This window comes from Wyeomyia smithii, chromosome 2 (genome assembly GCF_029784165.1).
Source record: "Wyeomyia smithii strain HCP4-BCI-WySm-NY-G18 chromosome 2, ASM2978416v1, whole genome shotgun sequence".
Classification (NCBI taxonomy): domain Eukaryota; kingdom Metazoa; phylum Arthropoda; class Insecta; order Diptera; family Culicidae; genus Wyeomyia; species Wyeomyia smithii.
The window spans coordinates 1,014,991-1,036,203 of record NC_073695.1 but is presented as its reverse complement, the minus strand read 5'-3'; the positions used below and the strand labels follow the sequence as shown (position 1 = coordinate 1,036,203).

The following is a 21,213-nucleotide window of genomic DNA, read 5'->3' as shown; positions in this document are numbered from 1 at the left end:
GTCACGATCCTCTTGCTGGCGCTTTTTACGTCTCAGGATCGTGGTCATGTCGTTCCTTGCCCGTCTGTATTTGACCAAGTTCTCTCTCGTCCTTACCCTCATGTAATTTACCCAGGTACGGTTTTTCTCTGACACCGCTGCCTGGCATTTCCCATCATACCAGTCGTTTCTGCCACTCGGCACCTCTGTTCCTAGTGTCGTTGTCGCGGATTCCCTGATGGCCGTGCGGGTCATGGTCCAGCCATCCTCGAGAGAAGCTGCGCCGAGCTCCTCTGCCGTGGGAAGTGCCGCTTCAAGCTGTTGTGCGTAGACTTCGGTAGCTTGCGGGTCCTTTAGCTGCTTGATGTTGAGCCGCGGGGATCGGCTCTGTCGTGACTGGTAGACAGTCGATAGTTTTGAGCGCATTCAAACCGCCACTAAGTAGTGGTCCGAGTCAATGTCCGCACCTCGGTAGGTGCGTATGTTCGTGATGTCCGAGAAAAATTGTCCTTCGATGAGCACATGGTCAATTTGGTTCGTTGTTAGTTGCCTGATCACTGATTTCCAAGTGGCTTTGTGGATGTCCTTGGGGGGGGGAGAATGTACTTCGGACTACCATTCCTCGGGAAGCTGCAAAGTTGACACATCTTTGGCCGTTGTTGTTCGTTTCAGTGTGCAGACTTTCGTGTCCGATCACCGGTTTATACAAATCTTCCCTTCCGATTTGAGCGTTCATCTCCCCGATGACGATCTTGATATCCCGCTGCGAGCAGCCGTCGTAGTAGTCCTCCAGCTGAGCGTAGAAGGCTTCCTTTTCGCCATCGGGTCTTCCTTCATGTGCGCAGTGTACATTGATGATCGAGTAATTGTAGAACCGGCCTTTAATTCTCAATACACACATCCTGTCGCTGATCGCCTGCCACTTGATCACACGACTTTGCATCTTGCCCAACACAATAAAACCGGTACCCCGCACATTTGTTGTGCCGCCGCTCTGGTAGTACTGGGCCCTGCGGCCACACATCCTCCGTACAGTTTATCCTTTCCGACGAAGTTCCTGCAGAGCTACGATGCTGAAGTGACGGGGTTCCAACTGAAAGGAAATAGGATTTTTATTTGTTCAACAAAGTTTCATATTTTTGAATCTTCTACAACTTTGCTGAACAAACTATTCTTCTATCTCTTAACACAAAAAAGTTATTTATTTTTTATTTCTAGTAGAGTAATTTTTTCATACTTTTTGAGAATTTGCGATTATGTGGATCATTCATACCAACAATTGTTCCGAAGACACTTTTAAGCTTGGATGAAGGTAAAAGGCGCTATGGAATTAAGTTCCACTTTTTGCCTTATTGGACCACTGTGCATTGGAAAGCTGAGAGAAGAATACTTTAAGATACATATTGTGCTGATTCGATATCCCGATCAAACGATTATAACAAACGGGTAAAACAAATATATCAGAACTTGATACACGCAAAACTTTTCCTTATTACTTTAGAAGCAATAGCGCAAAATTACCTTTTAGGTAACAAATCCATTACTTAAAAAGCAACAAAATTCTTCCCCAGTCAAGTAACAACACATACTGTCATATATTTAGCACGTGTTATGAGAGTACGACTATCTAATAATGGTCGTTTTTTTTTGTATGCCTGAAGGGCATTGGGTAGAAAGCGCCACTGCGACAGGAATGTTTGTCTTTTGTGCCTGGTCCCGATTACTTCACACAGATTACAAGATGCTCGAACTCATTGATGGAGTTGAGCTAGTTGGTTGTAAGCCTGTGCCCCAATCCGGAACTACATGGTTGATGAAACCTGTGACCGTTTTGGGATTGGTGCTCCATACCTGGTATGGAGTTGAGAGGTAACTTCCAAAGAAGTTAAACCTCGATGAAGCAAGAGTCCCGCAAAAGCAAAGCAAATGCGCTGAGCTCTCAGGTTCAGCGTTGCAAAAGCGACAATAGTCGGTTAGGACTGCCGATTTTCTTTAAATGATAAAGAGCAGGACAGTGTCCAGTGAGAAGTCCCGTGATGATGCGTAGTTCACTACGAGTTAAACTAAGTAGCCGTTTGGTAACCGTAGGGTTAGGGTAGATAAACTGTTTAGCTTGCCTGCAACCCTGCGCATGTTGCCATTGAGATGCTATCTTTAGCTTTTCCCATGTACTTAGTTCGCCTTTAATTGCGGATGTGGAAGTACCCAAAAACGGTTCCGGTCCAATGAATTGCTGAGCAGATCCTTGTCTTGCGAGGCTGTCGGCATGTTCATTTCCCTCGTTCATTCCGCAGTGACCGGGTACCCAAAGTAGCATAACTTTGTTGAGGCGGGAGAGTTCCCTGAGTGTTGCGATGCACTCCCAGACTAGTCTGGAGACACATGTAGCAGACTTTAATGCCTTTAGTGCCGCCTGACTGTCCGAAAAGATTCCGATTTTCGCATGTCTATATTTGCGATGTAGACATGTTATAGCACAGATATATATTGCGTATACCTCCGCCTGAAAGGCGGTTGGCCACTTACCCATTGAGATAGTGGCCTTTATACCTGGTCCGTAGATCCCTGAACCAGTCTGGGGTCCGATTTTTGAGCCATTGTTCCACATGGAGCGATCTGTGTCGATCACTATGTATGGAACGTCCATGTTTGGCTTCGCTTCCATCCAGTCCGAGACTGTTGTTACTAAAGGTGTCAGCTTAAACTCTTTTAGGATGCTTAGGTGACCCGTTAGGTCACCTTCGAGCATCGTTGTATTTCTTTGCAGCCTTAGTGCCCCAAGCTCTGCTTCCTTCTTCACATGGAGATGTAGAGGAAGTAAGCAAAGCAAGGCCTCCAAGGCTGCTGTCAGTGTTGTGCGCAGGGCACTGGTAACTGAGAGACAGGCCAATCGTTGGACTTTGGTAAGTTTCGCCTGATCTGTCTTTTCATTTACTTTAGGCCACCATGCGAGGGCTGCGTAGGTTATACGTGGCCGAGCAATGGTGATGTAAGACCAGAGCGCTAATTGTGGTTTTAGCCCCCAGGTCTTGCCAAACAGTGTACTGCAAGCCCAGATAGCTGAAGTTGCCTTCTTGATAGCGTAGTCTAGGTGAGCAGTCCAGTTCAGCTTCTTATCCAGAATGATTCCAAGATATTTGGTCTCATTGCTGAAACATAGTCTTACCCCATTCAGTAGCGGAGGAATGATTGTGTGCATTCTTCGCTTGGTAAATGGTATAATGACCGTTTTAGCGGGGTTAATGTTCAGCCCTTCTTCTGAGCACCACTGAGAGGTGGTGTTAAGTGCCGTTTGCATACGACTAGATAGAGTTGCATCACATTTTCCCCGAACAATAAGGACTATATCATCAGCATATTCAATGACTTAGAAGCCCAGCTGTGATAGCTTGGTTAGGAAAATGTCTACCACCAGTGACCATAGCAGTGGAGAGAGAACTCCTTCTTGAGGACACCCTTTCACTGCCCCTACTGTGACAGACGTATCCCCCAATGCAGCTGTGATCTTCCTGCTCGAAAGCATTGCTTGGATCCAGCTCATTGTAGTATCGTCGACTCTTTTATTTTGTAGAGCCGTGTAAATTGATGCAAAGGACGTGTTATCGAAAGCTCCCTCAATATCAAGAAAAGCGCAGACCGCTGTCTCTTTATATTTCAAGGACTTCTCGTTCTTCGTCACTAGGCAATGCAAAGCGGTTTCAGTAGATTTACCCTGTTGATAATCATTTTGATGCTTGTGTAAGGGTAACTCCTTCAGAAACTCACTGCGGATGTAGTTGTCCGTAATTTTCTCCATCAACTTGAGAAGAGTTGACGTCAGACTTATAGGTCTGAAAGCTTTGGGCAATGTTTTGTCTTTTTTGCCCGGCTTTGGTATAAACACCACCTTAACGTTCCGCCAGTTGACCGGGATATGTCCCATAGTAAAGCTGGCTCGAAAGAGGCTGATGAGTTCGGACATAACGACTCCGTCCGATTTTTGTAGAAAGATTGGTAGAATGCCATCCGGTCCTGGTGACTTCATAGGCTCAAAAGAGCTTAGTGCCCAGTTGATAGAAGTCTCCGTGAAAATTCTACGAGCGAGCGCTGCGGAGTCACGTGACGTTATGCGTCTGGATTCGAGGCTCTGTAACTCTTCGACGTTCGAACCGGGGATTGCTGTCGATCCAGGAAAGTGAATGTTCATAAGAACATCCAGCGTTTCCTTGGTGGTGACAGTCAGACTACCATCTTCCTTTTTCAACTGCCCAAGACCATTCGTGTGATCCTTGGACATCGCTTTTTGCAGTCGCGTTGCCTCAGGTAGAGTCTGAATGTCTTCACAGAATCGAATTCTAGACCTCCTTTTGGCTTTGCGTAGCTCAGCGTTGTATTTTGTAAGGGATCCCCTATAGGCTTCCCAGTTGGACGTGATTTTAGCCCTGTTGAACAAGCGTCTAGCTTCCCGACAAAGGTTGCTGAGAGTTTCATTCCACCAGGGCACATCACGGCAGACTGTTCGATTTGTTAACGGACAGTTTGACATAAAAGCTTCCGTGATCCTGTGCTGTAGGTCACTTGCTGCGATGTCCAGTTCACCTGGAGTTCGAATATTTTGGTGGCAGGATGTTCTCGAATTGACCAAATGTTCCTTAAAAGAGTTCCAGTTGGTTTTCTTAGGATTCCTGAAATGTTCTCTTCTCAGAGGAGTAGCCTCGACGTCAAATCTGATGTGTCTATGGTCTGATAAACTGGGTTCTTCAGAGACATGCCAGTTCTTGACTTTCTCCGTTATCGAGGCGCTACATAGAGTGAGATCTAGGACCTCTTGTCTAATAGCATTACTGAAAGTAGGCTCGTTTCCCACATTGCATACATTAACATTGTTAGAAGTAAGGTATTCAAGTAGGTACTCACCTCGAGTGTTGACATCCGAGCTGCCCCAGACTGTGTGATGCGCGTTGGCATCGCAGCCGACGATGAGTGGCTTGTTGATGCTTCGGCAGTATCGCACAAGTGCTGCGACTTCGGATGGCGGTATATCGTCCTCGTCCCCCGGGAAGTAAGCGGAGGCAACAACCACTTCTTGAGTGCCGTTGGTTGTCGGGACTTCCACCGCAATGGCAACCAAATCCCGTTGGATGAACTCTGTAATGGGAGCAAATTTAATGTTTCTGTTCAGCAGAATTGCAGTCCTGGGATTTGACTGTTGATTACAATAGACCAACTTACTGTTTGTGTTGGCTAAGCCAAGGATCCTGGTGTCGTGGACCCATGGTTCCTGGATCAGCGCCACGGATAGCTGATCCTTGGTGAACCTCCGGCAAAGAACACCAGAGGCGCCCTTTGCGTGATGGAGGTTCACCTGAACGCAGCGTATGCTGCTCATTTTGTTGGCAGCGCGTCCTTCGTCGGATCTAGTTGAGATCCGATTGGTGGACGGTTGCCATCAGCGGTGACGCTGGGATGGGTAGTCTGCATACCCTCAGCAACAGGCTCCCGTTGCAGCAGACAGTAGGCGACAGAAGTGCTACTCTCACGTTTAGGCGGCGGAATTTGGCCCTGAGGGTCGCGACTGTTCAGATGCTCACGCTTACTCCTCTTTCGATTTTTCGGCGGAACCTTCTTCGCTATCGCGGGAGTGCGTCGAGCAGGTGGTAGCGGTACACTCCCTGAGGGAGTCTCCGAACGTACCGTTCCTGCCTTCGCACCAGAACCTTTCGCGCCTGTGTTTGAGGACTTTCTGCCAACCTACCGCATGCGTGCTTTGCCGTACTTGTAGTTCAGCAGGAAGCTCTGTGCCGCTATGAGGTTAGCAGACTGTTGGTCCAGCTCCACCATCAATTCGACAGTCTTTCCAGTAACGTTGCGATGACATACTCGCCATGCACGTGTGGAGAAACCGTCGTTCTGATTTTGGAGAAGACGGAGAATTCTCTCATTTGTGGTGTCCACACTGTCCTGGAAGTACCCTACAAATTTTAGGGCCTTCGGCAGGTCCTTCGTGCGAAAGACACTAAGGTGTGCTCCCTCCCACGGTATGAGAGAAGACACCGTGGTCTCCAGCCATCTAACTGTGTCGTTGTCGGCACAGTCAAGTTGTAGGGTACCGTTTTTTAGGCGGCAGCTCCTAAACTTGGGCCTGATGGCCTGATGGCAATGCAGTCCAGAATGGCATCTCGAACAGTTTTTAACTGTTCAGGGGTAAGTAGGGAGGCTGGATAGTCTATCGTTGTGATAGACAGGCTCGTGGCCTCCAGCATCTCCCTATATGTTACCCCTGACGTTTGTCGCGGTGCAGGGGGCTCCGCGGAAGCCAAGTCCCGGGGCTTTTTGCTGCTCGGGTCCTTAGCGCTTGTGTTTGGCGACGCTTGGTCGACTGGTTGACGAACTATGCCTATGGCCTCCTCGCGTGAGTGACCCAGGCTTAGCAGTCTTTCAAGACGCCGCCGTTGCGATTGGGAGAGCCGTTTGACATCAGCACGAGGTGACTTAGGTTTCCCCTTGTCAATCGGCTGTGTCTCCGGATCGGGAAGACTGTCCGTCGGGCTCTCTTCTTTCCCGCTTGGCGAACCGAGGATTAGTGATGAAACTGAAGGTCCTCCGTCCAGCGATTCGCTGTCGAGGTTGAAATCCATCTCCAGTTCCATCTCCTTGGTTCTGCCTGTAGCGTGCAGCCTTGTGGGGCTGCACGCCATGGAGTGTGTTGGCACCATTTGTTCCGACAGGTTGAGGTTGCCGGGGCCCTTTTTTGAAAATTTGTTAAACTCCAGTTTTTAGTCCCACGAGTTTGCCACGAAAGAAGGGGTCATCTGCGTGTCACGATAGCCTAACGCAGAAGGCTAGGTTACTGTGAAAGGGCGCCAGGTGTTCCACAGGCTCCGTTAGTGGCTGGGAATTTATTAACCCCCCCCCCCCCCCACCATTCATCTCTCGGCACGGGTCGCGTCACACCTTAGCTTAGGGGTTTAACCATTATTTTACGTAACAGCCATGGTTAAGAGCTGTTACAACCATCCTCCTTTCCAGGGGCTTTGGACCCTCTGCGCCAGTTCTCAATAATTTAAGTCTATTCGTACAGGCTACACTAAACTAAAGAGAACCGTCACAGGCGGAGTTAAAAATAATGGTCGTTTCAACCCCATGCAACGTTTTTTCTGTCGAAAAATGCTCCCTTTCTACCTCAAGTCAAAAAAAAAATCACACACCGTCGCATAAGTTGCACATGTTACAAGTTTTTTCAATCTCCAATTCATCCGGTGGGCGTGTATTAGTTCGTTTGTTGTATGCATACGGAGTAGCGAAAAAATATGACAAGAGCTGCCAAGCAACATTTTCCCCGTCATAGAGTATGCAAACGTTGAGGATTTCAAAGACTTGAAATGCGCCTTAAAATGACATCACGATCTGTAAACTGCGTTAGAGAAAAATAAAAACATTCGCTTTCTTGCAAGCTATTTACAGCACATAATCATTGGTTCATGGAAACTCATTTGGACCTGTTTGAATATACAGAACTCGTGCCCATCCAGAACAATATTCGCAACTTCGGCAACTCTGGTCAGACAGTATTACATATTTCCATTTCAAGTAAACACTGGGGGACGAAACGAAAGTGTTTCTAATTGGACATTTGAGGTTGACGGTTGAGATTCTGATTATGTGTGGATGAAGGGAGACAAAAATGAACCAGATCGTTGCATCAATACAAATGCAGCGAGTGAAGTCTTGCCAACACATGCATTGCGGTGCTTGGCTGTATGTTCTCCTGCAGAAACTCATACAAGCGTGTGGCCGTCATAATTTTTATTACTTTTTGTTTGTTACTTTTTGTGTATAATGCGCAGTCATAAGACACAAAAAGTAATAGAAAATTGCCCAAAAGTAATAAAATATTCCCCGTTTGCGTTGGGTGTAGAAATAACAAAGCCTGTAATACACTAAGGTCGCTTTTTACGCGGATTCCGGAATTTACGCGGTTTTTTTTACGCGGATTCCGGAATTTACGCGTTTTTTTACGCTGATTCCGGAATTTACGCGGCATTTTTTTTGCGCGGATTTCGGTTCCTCTTCACTCGCATTGCAGAATTAACGCTGGTTTTTTCTTAAGCGGATTCCGGAATTTACGCGGCTTTTTTACGTGGATCCGGGATTTACGCGGCACGTATCCCCCGCGTAAAAAGCGACTTTAGTGTATTCTTGATATGCCAGAATGATAAAAAGTACAGAATTATATCAAATTCTGTTATCCTACATTTAAATGTTCAAAAGTGTGTTTTTTATAGCATATTTATAGCAAAACTTGTTATTCAAGTAACAAAATATTGTACATTCTAACTTATTCTGATATTTTTCTGTCATATTTTAACTATTAACGAGATCAAGTTTAGAACACAAGTTGATACAAAAAGTTCGTAACGAAATATCAGGATTTGTTTTATTCTTGATATTTTTGACTGATCGGAATTGGCTACGCGTTATGCGTTAAACTGTTCGAAGCTCGATTTCGAAAAGTGATCGAAATGGCAAGGTAAACTTGATGCTCACCTGATTTCTTGAATGTATCTTAAAGCATTTTTTCTCAGCTTCCCAATGGTGGTGTTGAATTTAAAATCGTTGGTTGCGGACTTGCTCAAAAACACGTTTTTCTAATAAAATCAAAGATGGCGGCGAGTTCCAAGATTTTTCTCTACCTCAAATGAAAGCTTTATCATTCCTCTTTCTAATGAAATTTTTTAAATAATAAAAAAAAAATTGTGCAAAGTTTCATTCAAATCGTAGATATTCAAGTTTCAATATCACATTTCATCACTTTTTGGACAGTCGCTCATTAAATTTCAACATCGTTTTAAATGTTTTAGCATCGCTTTCTTGATCACAGACTTTTTAAGCATTCCGCTTTGATTGATTGAAATATTTCAAATGTAATATTTAAAATAAAAATAGGAATTCCAGAGGAATATACTGCCGTTCCAATCATAGTAGTCCCATGTTCTACACAAACCTTATGGACGCTGGGACAACTAAGCTTGGAAGGGCAGTATAAGCCAACCAAATCGATTAGGGCTGCTCTAGGACAAGAACTCAAGAGTGGATCCCATTATGACAACTTACTTCATTATACTGAATCTCAGTGCCCACTCATACGGTATTCAATGCTCGGTAATAAACGATTACCTTGTGTACCCGGAGTGACTCAACGGCCAACCATTCCTGGAATTCCAGAAAAATAAAAATCCTGCCGTGTGTACTGCAGCAACTGGGCACAAAATAAATCACATAATTCATTTGTCAAACAGTTGGACATTGTGTCTGTGAGCAGAAGCAGGCAACGTTCGTACTTGTAAAGAACAACACAGGCTCACGTAGGCTCCATTCTGCTGACCTGCACAATTGTCTATCTATATGCAAATAGTGCTCCACCAAACTTCAACAATAACAAAATTTGTTAGCATAAATCTTGTCTTCGCGCGTTTAGTTGGTGGCCGCAGCAAATTTCTGTGCGCGGTTGTTTCAAATCAATATCCCAGGTGCTGCTGTCTGGGCAAGCAATTCGTTCATCAAGTAGTAGTTGGGTATATAGCACGAGCCTCCGCCGGGAAACTTCCAGCAGATGTGAACACCTAGCAGTGCAAACCCACGCTGAACTGTGATTTAAAGTATACTTTTTTTCTGGCACGTACCTCGTACTGCAGCTTCACCTTCGGCATTGCACAAAAGTGTCAGCCGCTTGACGCCGCGCGGGGAGCAACAATCGCACTCGAATGTTTGACTGAAGTACACATATTATTTTCTCGAGCCGCTTGTTGTGGAAAGCAAAATAATAAAGAACCGGAGCATACATAAACGCCGGAGACAATGATCTCCGGGCGCTAAGGTCCACTGTCAGCATCAGAATGCTTAGCTCAGGGGCCCCCGGTGGATGACTAATGAAAATATTGTCTGCAAACATGTTCTACTTGAAAGTTCTTAAGCAAACAGCTGTGCTTGCGTGATTCATGGAGATGCGAAAGAGCAACCGCGGCTTGACTGTTGGTTAAATCGAAACAGAAGGGGGTGGGGAACGCAGTTCAAACACCTCCCGTCGAATGTGCTAACGAGCCTGGATGCACTTAAAAGTCAATAATTGTGCGTAAAATTAAGACCAGACTGTGCGCTGTCGGCCGATTATCGTTCTACCATGATTGATAAATTGAACGTCTGGGCAGGACGACGATGACGACCAGTAACGAACGAATCTATGTGATAGTTCACCGTGAAATTAAACAACTATTATTTTTATTGTTGGAAAACTACCTCTGCAATAGCCAGGCAACGATACTTGTTTTTTTTTGTGTTCTTCTCCAAGCTCATTTTAGGTGTCAACGAACGATCTTTGTGTGATGTAGAAGATTATAACAATAACAAGTTCCTGGGAAAAAGAGACTCGGTGGCAAACACGACCAGTCTGTCCCTCGGTCTTTGAAAGATCACGTAGGAGCGACGAAAAAAAAAAGGGTTAGAGCCTTCTGTGCTCGAGAACATACACATTTCTTGGTCACTTCTTGTAAGACCAGAAGAATCTTCGCACCTTCCGAGTTTACCTCGGTCGCACTCCACTGTCGCTCACCTATCCTGCGCGGTGCGGCGGTTGTTGAGCGAAAATTGCATCACCACTGCACTATGGGACGTTTCCATACAAGCAGGCGGACAAAAATATCTTCATCATTTTTTCTACACTTCTGGTATTTTTTCTACTTGTTATGAACAAAACAAGTTACTTAGGATCATTTGTGACTATATTACGGTTAAATTTAAATAGAGGGGAGTATTTTTTTATATGCAAAGAGGAAATAAAAGATGGATTCGTTTGTAATCCAGCGCTTCTCCCTTTCAGTGGCTGCCCCACCATTTCTAATAGACTTTTGACAACCTCTAGTGTGTAAGGAACATGTGTGTCAAGTTTGGTGAATACCGATCAAGGCGTTCTAGAGTGAAATATATGCGAAAAACACGTTTTTTCTAATGTGCTTCAGTTATGCTCCAAAAAGCAGAGATTGATCACTTGCCAGAAAAGTTATATCCGTATAATTTTATTTGCCAGTCTTGCAATAGGGTGACAATGAAAAAGCGACATATTATTTTTTTTTTTTTGTAATATTTTTAGCAGCAATCTAAAATTTGAGGGATTTCCAACTATGTGACAGAGATAATATAATTTAATTTTCTGATGGATACACAGTTTGAAGGATTGAAATAAAACGCCAAAGTTTTTATTTTTATTGTGAAAATAAAACAAGTCTTGTCAATAGTTGTTTTAATTTCTTTCGTATATTGTTTCAATCTTCTTCACTTTCATCTTCTTTAGAATATTTTTCAATAACGTCTTCTACGAAATTTTCTTCAATTTCATCCACAGCTTCCATAAGTTCTTCTAGTGCATTGCATTCGTTGATATCCTCTGTTGAACAGCTTTCTGAGTCTTCGAATATTAAAAAACCTTTAACGACGTCTGGATAAGTCAGGGATACTTTTTTCTGTTTTCTTTTTGCTAGCCAAATTGAACTGATGAATGGGTCCGATTCATTCATGGCACGAATGAAAACCTCATGTAAGTTGTCTAATCTTGATCGTTTCCTTGCATGATGGGTTCGATATTTTTTCAATTGTTTATGCTGACTTTCTGCTGCCTCTTCCGCTAATGTACCAAGTGGTGCTGGAGAATGCATAATAATTTGTCCAGCATGAGCAAGAACTTTATGTATAGTTGCTGGAATCTTATACCAACTGTACATTTGAAGGTATAGTCGATATGTTTCCTTGCAGTATATATCGAATTTCTCCGGGTTTATAGCCACTTGGCAGTTGATAGTGATCAAAATATTGCGAAATATCATAACCAACTCCTCATCGATGCCCAGGACGCTGCTTAAAAGTTTAGGATTGGAAAATACTCGTCGGCAAATATTGCCTGTAGTACTAGTTCCAGCTCCACCCGATCTTGGTTGATCTACTCTTACTCCAAATTTTTCGTACAGCTGTACCTGTACATACTTTTTTCTTTTGTCATACAAAGGTCTCAATGGTTTTTCAATTCTCCATTTTTTTACATCCATTCTATTTGATATATGTAGTAGGCATTCAAGGAACCGTATCCATGCATGAAGTGGAGATATTCCATAATACAATGCACCTTCATGTGATATAAAGCTGTCATCTAATTTTTCTGCACTATTCATTATATTGGGCGTCGCTCCACAAATTGGACAATTCGACATCGATGAGTTTCCTGTGATGTAGGTAAGAACCTTTCCGTCGAGCATACTCAATACAAAATCGAAATCTACAAGTATTGACTTGCCATTCGAAAGTTCTACTTCAACTGGTGCCAACTCACCCATTTCTTTTTCTAACTCCTGTTTTGGTGGCAAGTATTATCTCTTTACTTTCCTTAATGAATTCAAGAATGATTGGTCTGCAGAATCGAATGCTTTGAGGCATGGGATTAAACCACAGTATCTGCTTCTGATTATTGTGTACATATAACCGAATGGGAGTTAAAGTTGATGAAAACACATCTGAGTCATCCTTACAACCTTCTGGGAGCGCTTGATGGTATTGTGAATATCCAGTTGAACCATTCATGCCCCAGCTACTTAAAAGAACCAATTCTGTAGAATCTAGCTCGTTGGAGTCCAGGTACTTACTGATCTCTACGTCGATTATTTTAATTATTCGGTTCACTGTGTTTTCCAATAATGCCTGCAATTTTACTTTTATTTTTGACCCTGTTTCTTCGATGAACTCTGCAGGAGGGCTACATGTCTTCTTTACTGCTCCTATAACCGAGTAAGAAGGAAACCTCGATGGTGACTCTGTATGGTAAACTTGGTATTGAAATTTACTCGATCCTGTTTCTAGGAGTATACTAAAGGCCTCTTCTGCTGACATTTTCCCACGTTGATCAGTCAATTGGGCTAACATCTTGTTAGAACTTTCTTGATTTCTCAAAATGTGGCCAATGACTTTATCCAGATTTACTTCTTTTTGATGATAGGCCGTTCGTCTGGCTACTAGTAATGCCTTCTCAATGCTGTCCACTTTTGGATCGATTGTTTCATTGTCGATGATGCGGCGTTTTCCTCTATCGCTTAGCTCCAAAAAAGGTTTCAAAGGCCGTCCCCGTTTTGCCGCTGAGCTCGAAGACGAACATGCTACTGGGTTATCGTTGTGATCCATTTCGATGAATTCTTCGATGCCAAAGTCTCCGTCGAGCCAAGTTCCAAAACGTGCGTTAAATCTCGTCTTATTGCGGAAAAATTCCTGCCATTTTGATTTATACCTTAATACCGCCCTCCTTATTTTGTCACTAAGACTTTTATATTTATCCACGTTAATTGTATAACTTCCGCACACGAATTCTAAGATTTTCGCCACATTTTCTGCTGTATTTAAATTCGCTTCACACAATAAAACAATTTTTCGATTGTCCATCTTTTCACTTGCACTTAACTTACTTGATAATGGCTGCTGCATTACGGCACATCAATAAAACTATAAGTGTAGGTAATAACAGGTGAGTTAGGTTATGATAGTGATTCATACAAAAGAGCGAACGGCTCAAGGATATGAATAACGGTTCTTTGAGCGCATCAAAACTGATTCGCGAAAAACCGAAGTTTGCCGAAACATCACGATTCATCAATCTCGTACGCATATCATTGTGAGCAATGAGCAACTGCGTGATGTGTAAGAACGACCGCACAAAGTGTAAAAGCCAATTCACCGGTGGGCGTGTGCAATGCTATATCCCCTGCACCGTGCATTAACCCTCTAGTGCCCAAGTTAATTTTTGGACGGGTTTTTAAAATCACTATAAACCCCCATAAACATGTGTCAAGTATTTATCAAAGTCTATTATTTATTTTACTGAACCCCGTCAAATGACGGGCTTGGGCACTAGAGGGTTAAACTTCGGCAACACACAAGTCGGGGGATTTAGCTACGTAAAATCACCGGAGCCGAGGGATTTAACTTCGTTGAAACACTCGACAATCTGCTCTTACGTAAAGAATAACATCAGCAATGCGAGCCTGATGAATGATATAAAGATTTTTCTCATTTTCTTCTTATTGTCAAACGGTTGGTCGCAGGTAATCGCAGCTAAACTTTTTTGAAATTGTTAGTAGACACCTGAAACTTGAATAAAAACAGGGACTTAGCCTTGGAAACCCTGGGAGTTGAAAGATATCGACCGACAAAGTTGAAAATAATGATTTTTCTCATTTTCTTCTTATTGTCAAACGGTTTTAATCGTTTGGTCGCAGGTAATCGCAGCTAAACTTTTTTGAAATTGTTAGTAGACACCTGAAACTTGAATAAAAACAGCGACCTAGCATTGGAAATCCTGGGAGTAAAAAGATGCCGGCCAACAAAGTTGAGAATAACTTTTTTTTTCTTTTTTTATTCTTTTTATTATTGCTTATATTTTTTTCACTCATTCTCCTGAAAGCCTAATCACTTACGTTAATGAAAATATGATACACTTAATAGTAATTATGTCATTATGATCAAAATACTTTTTTGCAGATTTTTAATATTTCCTATGAAAATCAAAAATTTTTAAGCTGTTTTTAAACGCTTGGTCGCAGCTAGACTCTTCTTAATTCGTTAGTAGACACCTGAAACTTGAAAAAAACAGGGACCTAGCCCGGGAGCTCTTGGGAGTAAAAAGATGCCGTCCAACAAATTTTTTTTTTTTTTTTTATTCTCGCTTATTTTCCGTCGGTCTAGTTCCGCCACTGTTGTGGCCAATCACCGACGCCCAGGGAGGCGACTCCACTCCCAGGATCCTAACTCACGACCCGTTTATTAACGGACCGGCGCCAACGGCTTTACTTCCTCATGCGATGGAAGGCGTGATCTCAGAGATTTTTCGCCTCAGAAAATTTCCCGGTGTCGGCTAGGATTGAATCTAGACCAGTTGGGTTGGTTGTGAGTGGATCACGCCACCTCACAACCATCGTCACCTATGTCGGCGGTGGGATACGAACCCAGGCGTCGAGCGTGCTTGGCGGAGACGTTACCAACCACACTAGGCCCCCGCTGTCCAACAAAGTTGAAAATGATGATTTTTTTCCCATTTTCTTCTTTTTGTTGTGCTTTATCTTCTTTTTTCACCCATAAAACCACATAACCACACATTTTTCTGATAGCCCAATCAATAACGTTTACAAAAATATAGCACACTCAATAGTTATTCTGTTAATATGTGCGAAATATTGTTTTTATATATTTTACTTTTTCTCGAAGAAAAAGGCATTTTTTTACATTTTTCATCTTCATATCTCGATATCTCAGGCATAGTACCTGCTACAGTCTTGAAAATTTCTTAGTTAGAGTGTCTACTTTCTATAAAAAATATAGAGAAATAGATTGACGACAGTCACTTTTCCGATTTTTGTCCGCCTGAAATCCTATAGTGCACTGGCCTAGCTGCTGGATGTGATCGCATAGTGAGGAAAATGTGATTAACTAGGTGTGAATCTTGGTGTTCGGCAAGCGTTGTCGCAGGTCGTCGCGCGCAAATGACAAGATAGAAGAAGGGAATACCATTTTCGCTTTTTTTTTTGTTGTTCCCTACGTCGAGAGACGGTGGCTACTTGCTTCCCGTTGGGACGCTTCAAAGGCACCCAAGTGCACCACCTTCGGCCATTAATTGATGATTAATGTAGACGCGTCCAAATGCATATCGGTGAGGTGCTTGCTCTCTCTCTCTTCTAGTTTTATTTTATGATGCTGTTAAATTGAAAATCAATGTTAAACGATGTGCCATTGTTTTTTCTCTTTCTTTCTCAGTTCATCATTACACATCGAGTAAGAGTATCGTTTTTATGTTGGTCATTAGCCTAGGTTGCTGACGCGAAACGCATAACAATTTCTATTATAATGGTTTTTTTTGTCGAATTTTAAATTGCTATTCAAATGGCCTTTCTAAACCTGAACAGTTCAGAAGGTCTCGGTTGTTTTTTGCCGCACTTATCTTTCTGACAGTGAAACTGAGTAAAATTTCAACGTTTCATGCTCTTCTAGAACTTTTTTGCATTCTCTGACTGTTGTCATGGTTTAGAAACCAAAAAAGAATTCAGAATAAAGACTCTCTTCACGGATGGTGTGTAGTTTAAAAAGCAGAACAAACCCGTCCCGTTCATAACTACGTCGTACAATGCTTTCTATCATCACCGTCATCATCTTGCCGAGCACAAACTTCATAAGGTACGATTTTGTGACTGACATGTGGGTAGAATAAAATACGCCGATTGTCCCACACACCGCGGCTGCATAGTTTAGAAATGCCGTAATAAAGTTAACGTCAAATAGAACAAAAGGGCATCACCCGTGCACATGTCTGATGTCGTACAACTTGGCCTGACTTAGATTTAGAATAAAATTTTACCCTAAATAGAGATAAGCAAAGCATTGTCATTATAGCCCACAACATGCTATCACAATTGTTGTTGGTATTCGAGATCGTCTTCTAGCGGAACAGGAAATTGCGAGTTCTTATTCTCACAATACCGCACAGCGCGACCGCCTCGAAGCTGCACTCCATGCAATTTATCCCAGCCCTTTTGTCTCTCTCTCCAAAAAGAAGTACCGTTGCTAACGTCGTGAATCATAAAAAGTAATTATTTTTGATTTCAATATTGTTCGATTGTTTTCTTCACGGGACAATCCGCTCTTTCTATGCACCAGCTCGGCTCGTCATGATGGCAATTTTCCCACCTTTTCATCTTTCGCTACGTTGTTGTTGAGGCTGGCTGGTTGCCAGAGTGCAAGCCTGGAAGAACCGCGGCGGACCATCGACGAAACTCGAGCTTACCCATAAATTATCGATGTTTGTTTTCATTCTATTTCCGCTGGGTCTATTGTTTCGTCGAACCTTGCCAGATCCGACACTGGGACCTTCCACGCCCGAGGGTAAACTGAAGCCACGAGGTATGTGACTATAATCCATCTTACCTCTTACTTGCTAAGAAGTCCCCTTTGACTTTTCGGAGCGATGGATGAAGCTCAATTTTCCTAATTATACTAATTGCGCGAAAAATAATAAGATGTGTTTTTTTTTTCGTTGTATTTTGATGATAAAACAAACCATTGAAAGCGTTGTCATCATGTGACCAATAAACAGCATCGACACCCGGCGGAAAACATGACGCCATGATGAGCAAACAGAATTCGTAAATCACTGAAGCAATGCGGAAACATTTCGCAGCTCAAACACGAAGAAGTAAAGTGCTTACAACTGCACAGCGGCCATCAAAGAGAAAATATAATTTAAAATCTAAATAAACAACCTTCGCCACCTGACAGGTCGGTAAGTGTTCAGCCTCGAGGCTGAATATTCTTTCACGCACGTACGTGGAACTCTCAGCAGAGGGACAATGGCAAAGCCGGGTGTCGGGTAGTGGCCGGTAAGCGAGTTGCGCTGGCAGAATGTCATTACGGAACCTTTTTACACACATAAGTAGTACCTTCATGCCGCCCCCGGCCAGCAACCAATCCAAAGACAATCCGAGAAACAGCCAGTGCAGCGTTTCAACCGTATCGCTTTTTATGCTTTTTGAATAAACATGAGGAGAAAGAACTTGGTTCTTGGTTATGGGACTTATCGGGCACAACACATTGCAGTGAGGATCGTTACGACTTACGACAAGTCTGCATACTAAAGATGCATCCCGTTCGGAGAAATCAACCAACCAGTCACGGTCCGCGGTTGGCAAACACCGAAGCTCACAGAGGACAAACTGTAATGGTCAGTTTTCCTCCTACAACCAGCGGTTGTGAAGTTGCTTTGTAAGCAAACAATTGATGGTGATAGAAGTGCAGTAAAACTTAATGTTCTACAAGCGATGCACTCCTCTCAAGAGATCGTGAAAATGAAATATTAAGCAGCAAACAGAATCCAAATGCAAACAGCTTTTATTTCTCAAAGACAAAATAATTTGATGTACTAGTAACCAGAATCATTAATCGAAAGCAGTTGGCAAACATAGACATACCCCGTTAGTGATATCGACTTACAGGCTTGCGCGGAATGCGTTCACAGATAAAGTGAAACATTTTCTCGCAATCGACATCGTCCCACAAAGTCCGATCATCCGCGAACTGGCCCACGGTCATACAATCCTGGATGTTGGAATCGTCCGGACCGACGTGCCCCCAGTTGGTAAACAGAACCACCGGTTCATTACTCGTTATCCAGACCCACTGACCTTCTCGGCCGATGTCCGTCCCTGCTATCCAATAGGTGTGATTGATATATTCCGGCTTGCTCAGGAGCTCTCGCAGGATTTCGTTCTCCTCCCGGGTGGTGATGGAGGCCAACTGTTGGCCATAATATTGGCAACCTCTCCAAGCCTCGAAATAGGTCACCGGAGTGTTGATGACAACGTACTTGTTAAACCGGGTGGCGGGTACATTTGCGTTTAATGCGAGTGACGTAGCTACTATCAGAGGTAAAGATAACGAGAACGCTGTGACGTACATGGCGACTGTGGGATGCTGAGAAATAAACAACATTGAAATAACGTCTTTCTTTTCGTACCGACGTATTTATACTACGGTTGGATGTCGAATCCGTTACACGATTCATTGAAACTAATCCTGATGGTGTTCTGTTTTCTTCACGCCTTATTGAAACTGTTCGTGTAACCAATAAGAAATTTTCCGCTTCGTTATGATGAATCAAAGTTCTGCTGGGCAAATGTTTTTGTAAATATTTACTGTTTCTCTTACGATTCGTTCCGGAGGTAGAATGGATTGGATACCGGAAATGAGTGCTCCGCTGAACGTAACTAAAGTGCTTTATAAATTTTCGATATTTTAACGCCTTTTTTTACGAAAAAAAATATGAGAAGGTTATTGGCAAGTCATTATTATATAGTTTGAACTTGATGTTTACAAACTTATTAAGTGAAAAACCATATAAATCTTTAGTTTTATTTGAGAAATAAATTCGTTACTTTGTATCGATACAATCCAGTGCAAAATAGAGCAACCATTTTATTCGATCAAGATAACTGCAAAAAGCTAATTGAACATTGATGGTTGTCTGAGAAAAAAGTTGTAGAGGTTGTCTCGTGTCAGCGAATCTTGTAATAAGTTTGGGAATACACTCTTAAAAATACTTTTAAAAAACTTGGAATTAGTCGAATTATGCCTTATTTGCCGTTATCTTCGGAAGCAGAACAGTTCGGATATTCGGCAAGCACCTTCCTGGACAATAGTGACGCTGGGTAAAAACTTTTTCAATTCCTGGTCATTGCGGGTTATCAACTGAAGATGACGCATGATGATTCTCGTTTTGATATCGCCCGTCAATTCCAAAATTTCTGCAGCAAGGTTCTCCATTACTGCCGCCAGATACTTCAACACCAACACGCATAATTTCCATCACGCAGCAGACGACGAATTCAACTTACTGTTAGTTGAAGCCCTGCACGAGATGAACGAGACTTTGTCGTTCCCTTGACTTCGTGTGCGTTGCACACTGAAGGTATACAGGTGAACCCAAATGCAAAAGCCGCCGGGTGTTGCTTGAAAAACTAGCCAAGCACGCTGGGTCCGAAGGTAAAGCTCAACTTAACAGCTTTAGTTTTGAAATCCACTAGCTCGAAGTAATTTTTAAGTAATTTAAAAAAATTTTAATTTTTTATTCCTCCGGTCAAGTACAAATTCGGCTCGATTACCCTTCTCAGGACCACAATTACGTACTTGAAACAATACTGAATGTTGGAACACTTATTAACTCACAGGAATCATTGATTTGAAGTTGTGAAACAGCGTAAATTCAACTGAATTCTGCTTTGAAACAGGTGATTGTTTAAAAAATAACCCTGTTAAGCATAGTTTACAGTTCCAAGCGAAGTGAAAATTTTGACAAGTGAAAAAGCGCAAATATTCGCGAAATATTTGCGAAATCTGTTGTGAAAACCCGTTAGTGGAACATGCAGGTATTTCACCAGCCTGCAGTTTGCAGTTTAAGTGAAGCGAAATTCACGAGTTTACACTCCAAGCGAAGTGAAAATTGGCTGCATTGCAGAATATAAACGCACGCAAATTTTCGCTTGGTGCTGCGTTCTTCACTAGCGTTTATGCATGCGTGAAAAAAGTAAACCCAAGTGAAAAAGATGAGATCCACAACCTTCGATTTCGCTGGATCGAATTTGTTTGCAGTTCCAAGTGAAGTGAAATTTTTGCAGGTTGCATTTTTCACCAGCGTGAAAAAATGAACATTTTATATGAGATTTTCACTTCGCTCGGAACTCTAAATAGGGCTTTTTGAACAATGGTGAAGACAGGTTTCGCCCTAGGGCTCAAACTGGAAAAAATGAAAGATTGTAGCTGTTTCCCTAGTGAAGGTAAATTTTCAGAGACTGGAATGAGTTCATTCAGCCGTACTTTGACGCACTTCTGCATACACTAGGAACACCAAATTTAAAGCAATCGTTAAAAAGTTAGTATAATCCTTTTAAGGCAGCTATTGTGAGCTTTAGGGCAACATTATTTCGCGTTTGTCGACCAGTGTTATTAGCATAGATTTGGCGAATAACAACTTTTTTTTGTTCACAAGACATTTATTTGACACGGCACAATACAAAATATTAGCGTTGCACCGAAAAATAGGGCTGGGAAAAAGTTTTTTTGTGGAAAATACCGAATTTTCAGTTTACAGAATAATGGTTTCAACTTGAGCTTGTCTAGGGTAAGTCACATTAAGTCAAGAATAATTTGGTTTTTAATTTTTTTCATCTTATCATCAGGTTTCGTTGAATATTCGGCCGTCTGTTCAGCCGAATATTCGGCCGAACGGAAGGCCGAATATTCAACAGAACATTATGATTAAATGCGAAAAATTAAAAACCAAATTACTCGTGAATTAAAGTGGATTACCCTAGACAAGGTCTAGTTTAAATCATTATTCGATATTCCGAATATTCGCTAATTTTCAAAAATAACTTTTTCCCAGCCCTATTATTCGGTGCATCTCTACAAAATATTGTTTAACGGCGCCAGTATATCTAGTGTCTTACTTTTAAAGTATCTTATAAACTAAGGGCATTTTTTTTTAACCGTTATGTGCTCGTCACGAAAAACACCTTACATGCCCGACGGGGTACCCGGGTACCTACAAATTGAAACTCTTGTAACTTCGTCAATTTTAATCCGATTTTCATAGTATAGACTACATTAGTACAGGTAGATGAATTACAT

At 42.5% G+C, this 21,213-nt stretch overlaps 1 protein-coding gene across 1 annotated transcript; it reads right to left on the bottom strand.

Annotated features, from left to right (window-relative positions):
• Positions 1-17,921: 17,921 nt before the first annotated feature.
• On the bottom strand, positions 17,922-18,711 carry LOC129723268 (perlucin-like). The gene is made up of 2 exons (XM_055677385.1): positions 18,559-18,711; positions 17,922-18,501 (listed from the first exon to the last, which is right to left on the bottom strand). The coding sequence occupies exon 2, from the start codon at positions 18,484-18,486 to the stop codon at positions 18,004-18,006; it is 483 nt and encodes a 160-aa protein (XP_055533360.1). The 5' UTR covers positions 18,487-18,501; positions 18,559-18,711; the 3' UTR covers positions 17,922-18,003.
• Positions 18,712-21,213: the final 2,502 nt, after the last annotated feature.